We start from the raw sequence: 4,304 nt of genomic DNA, 5'->3' as shown, positions 1-4,304 counted from the left end.
GAGAGAGAGGGAAGGGAGGAGGAAGGGCAACGCCACAGTAACCAGAAGGCACATTAGTTGTGGATGTGGATGCAGCCACATGTGGCTCCCCACTTAGTCTCCCCGGCACCTAGCTCATTGTGAATGAGTGGATGGACGAATGGATGGATGGATGAACAAGCTACTGAGGAAGGTACAGTGGTGTCACTGAACGAGATGGCGTGTGCAAAGCCCCTGGTATATGCCCGGTACACAGCCTCGGCAAGCGCGCCTCCCTGCCTGCTGCCTCTCCCACACTCTCACTGACACACGGTAACAGAGAAGACTTAGTTCAGAAATTCTGGCCATTTCTTGGTTCTTTCACTTCCTGACTCGTGATCTTGGCAAGTCACTTAAGGTCCCTGAGCCTCAATTTCCTCATCTAAAAGGGGAGTAATGGGATGGCAAGGCGGCCGAGGGCCCAGCGGAATGGATGGAGAGCTTGGAAAGAGCAGAGCGTGGTTCGTAACGTCACCCCCGGACTCGGCGCCCAGCGCTGTCAGCGTGATCCACTGCAGATCTCAACCCCAACCTGGTGTGCCCTGGCCACGGCGGCCCTGCTGCCCTCCCTGCCCTGCCTCCACCACCGCTCCGTGATGACATTCACAGAGGCTCCACGGAGGCCCAGCACCCGGGCTTGGCCCGCTCCAGCCACCTGGCCTGCCATCTCCTTCTGTCCATTAAGCTCCAATCCAGATTTCTCTCTTTCAATTAAGCCACTTGGCCTTAAGGCCTCTGCCCCTCGAGCCCTGATTTGCACAAACACTCCCGAACGCCTTTGATTAGAAAGGAAAGCCAGCATTTGGTACAAGGGCTGCTCAGCTCCGCCCGAGTGCAGCAGGGAGGAAGCCAGCTGAACTCAGCGCTGTTTCCTGAGACACTGGAGACAGGCTCGCTGGGGAGGAGACGGCAGGCCGGCCCCTTCCAGGGCTTGGCAGCCGCAGGTGCCCAGCCCTGAAGAAGCTGCCCCTCATCACCGTTGGCTCGTGTCTCCCCTGGCTTGCCTGTGCATTCCTGTGCCAGTCACAGCTTATGAACCCCCTACCCCTGGGGTGGGGACACTGGGGCTTGCCAGGACTGCATGCCAGCCTCGTGTGAGAGAAAGGAGGGGTGCCAGGACTGCCCCTTGGAGGCCGTACCCCCTGTCACTGTGGCCCAGCCCTGCCCTCAACGTACGTGCGCGTGCACTCCACTCCATAAAACTCTCTAGTTACGAGGAAGTGTTTGGAAGGGGCCTCCGACAGCTTCTTTCTCGTGCAGCTGTTCATACTTCTTGTGACTCACAAATCCCTTTGAGAATCTACTGGAAGCCACTAGCCCCTTTCCCCATGAAAATGCATGTATATGCCAAATTTTTAATGATCTTCAGGGTCACTCTGAACCCTTGAAGCTTCCAGTAGACTGAGATTAAGAATTTCTGATCTAGTCCAGCCACTTTGTTTTACTATAGATGAAGCCACTCAGGTCCCAAGAGGGCAAGTAACTAGCCTGTGGTGACAGCGCAGATGAGTTAGCAGAGCCCGGACTCCCAGCTCTGAGCCCTTTACACTCTCAGGGTGACGTTGCCCTTCCCTTTCTCCCCATGGCCCCCTTCCCTGCCAGGCCTCTCTCAGGGCCCAGCACAGACCCAAACACAAACAGCACAGCTCAGGTAGCGTGGTTGCCAACCCCACGTAGCTGCTTCCCCCCGCAGGGCCAGGGTAAATGTGTCTGGTTTCAGAAACATGGACAGGGTTGGGTCAAGGATTGACGTGTCCTGTTCCAGTCTGTCACAAATGAGGAGCTGAGAAAAGTGTCCTCAGGCTACAGAACAAAGGACCTGAAACGTACCACTCCTCCAGGACCTTAGCTCTTCACACCATCTCCAGCCAACTCTTCCTGCTGTGCTCTGGAGCCCACCCTGCTCCCCAGTGCCATAGCGTCATATTCAGATTTCTTCCCCTAGTGTCTCTTCTGCACAGGACGAGCTCATTTCAGCACTGGGGCCATTGCTCTTGCCCTGTCCCCAGCTGGTGCATGACTGTGAGCCAGTCGGGAGGTGGACAGGACACTGGAGCGCCCTCTGTCTGCCCGGAGCCTGGGGCAGGGATCTTGTTCTGCCTCATCACTGTCTCTGCCCCCAGGACTGCAGTGCAACGCATCCGTGGACCTCATTGGCACCTGCTGGCCTCGGAGCCCCGCAGGACAGTTGGTGGTTCGGCCCTGCCCTGCCTTTTTCTACGGTGTCCGCTACAACACCACAAGTAAGGGAGAAGGGGGATCCACGGGAGGTGGGGCAGGTTGAGAAGAGCCAGAGGTGGGAGAAGTCATGGTAATGGCTATAGCAGTAATGCCTCTGCGTGCACGGCCGCTATCTGCAAGGCCAGCTCTGTGTTCTGCCGGGTACCCTGTGCTCATTCCTGCCGATTCCTCCAGACCCCTGGAAGATGCTGTGACCCATCTTATACCCGAGACCTCTGAGGCACAGAGAAGTCAGGAAGTTTGCCCGAGATCACCAGCTGATAGGGGTGACCGTGGAATTTGCATCCAGTTCTGTCTGGCACTTCTTCCTTCTGCTGACAAACTTCAGGAGCTTCCAACAACCCCGTGAGATAGGATAGGAATGATCAGAACAGCCACAACTTGGTGTGTGAGAACCCTGAGCTCAGAGAGGTCCCGAGGCCTGCCCAGGGCCCTCCAGCCAGAAGGCAGGAGACCCGGAGTTTCAGATGGGGTGGGGCGGAGTGACCCAGGGGTTTGTTCTGATACTCGATCCCCAGGTAAACAGCTCGCTCCCTGGAGGCCCCGGCCTCCACCACCAGGCTTTGCAGCTCCCTGCTATTCCACCTGCCACCCTTAGAATTAATTTGCTCTCCCTTGTCAATGACTCAGGAACCTGCTAATCATGGGAGCAGCAGCTGCAGGCCCAGGCCCTAACCTGTCCCAGGGAGAGTGCGGACCCAGGTCCCTGGGGTTGGGGTTCCCTGTCTGGTCCAAGGAGGAGTGTGAGAGCCCAGGCAGGACAGTGACTATGGCCCTTCCCTGAGAGGCGCTGGTGCAGGGCAAGAGGCTGTGACAGGCAGCCTCATGTGTCTGTGGAGACATCAGGACTGTGGGAAGGCCCAGAGGAGGAGGGGAAGCACCAGGAGGAGTGTGAGGACTAAGGGGAGAAAACAGGAGGAGGGGCCCAAGAGACTGAGTTAGAGGTGAGTTTGGGGGTGCATCCAATTAAGTTGGCCAGCGTCAAATTTAATAGGGCTCATTTCACAATAAGGATATTGAGGTATAGAGACTAATCACTTGCAACTTGCCCAAGAACACAGAACTTGAAGGCAGGATCAGAGGGCCTAGTGCTAGAGCCTGTCCACTGCCTGGAGTCCCAGGCCAGAGGCAGCACTGGACTGGCATATGGGAGTGGGTGGGGGCTTCCTGGAGGAGACACCAGGCCCTCTCAGCCCCACCTCCAAAGTGATCCTCATGTCTGACCTCACCTGCTCTCCTACCCAGTACCACTGCCACTGAGCTGGCACCCAGATCTCTACTCCTGGTTCCAGATCTGACCCTATCACACCCTCGCTTGGACTTAGTCTCTGGGTCTCCATGACCTGCATGATCAAGTCTGTGCTTCTGAGTGGGGCCTGAAGACTCTCTGTGGTCACATCCCTGTCTGTTCTCCACGAGCTCCCTCTGCTCTTCTCCCCAAGGGTAACTCAACACACCCAAATAAGCATTTCAGGCCTGAGTCTCTGGACATGCATTAGTTCATTTGCCAGCTCTGCCTTAAGTGGTCTCCGTCTCTCCACCTGCAGAGTGGAGGTTGGGGGGTGCCTTCTGGGCTCCCTCGCTCTACCCTCTGTGATCCCAGGAAAGGAGCTGAGGATGGTCCCTTGATGTGGGGTTGGCATTTCAGGGCAGAGCCAGAAGCCTGCCTTTCCCAGGTGCCCCCGTGCCAGATGACGATGAGAACACCCGTGCCATTGGTAGCGAGCAGGAACCCAGGGCTGTACCCAATTATTAGGCTCTAATTAATTCATTTACTGATGAGGTGCTTCCAGGACTTCTAGGCCTCATCCTCAGTGCCCTCCCTTCTGCTACATCCGATCTTCAAAGGGATGGGAAGCATTTCCAAAAATATCCACTTTCCCATGATTCTTTGGGAGGACTGCTCAGCTCAGCAATTAAAGACAAGGAGGTCGCATCCTCCCTGGCAACGATTCCCCAGTTGTTGGGCCTGTCTTCTTTCAGGATCACCTCCTCCTCCCCATCAAAGCCTACCCCTTCCCGATGACCCGGCCTCCCGGGGGGGG

The 4,304-nt window shown here is 56.7% G+C and overlaps 1 protein-coding gene across 1 annotated transcript in view; it reads left to right on the top strand.

The window, feature by feature from the left end:
• Window positions 1-4,304, top strand: part of CRHR1 (corticotropin releasing hormone receptor 1) — a 49,936-nt gene that overhangs the window by 27,469 nt on the left and 18,163 nt on the right. Inside the window, exon 3 of the mRNA XM_006159111.3 lies at window positions 2,142-2,261. Coding sequence (XP_006159173.1) covers window positions 2,142-2,261 — 120 coding nt within the window. The remainder of the gene's footprint in view (window positions 1-2,141; window positions 2,262-4,304) is intronic.

Source organism: Tupaia chinensis, unplaced genomic scaffold (assembly GCF_000334495.1).
Source record: "Tupaia chinensis unplaced genomic scaffold, TupChi_1.0 Scaffold000624_1, whole genome shotgun sequence".
NCBI classification, from domain to species: domain Eukaryota; kingdom Metazoa; phylum Chordata; class Mammalia; order Scandentia; family Tupaiidae; genus Tupaia; species Tupaia belangeri.
Note: the sequence above shows the minus strand (reverse complement) of the source record. Positions and strands in the feature narration are given on the sequence as shown.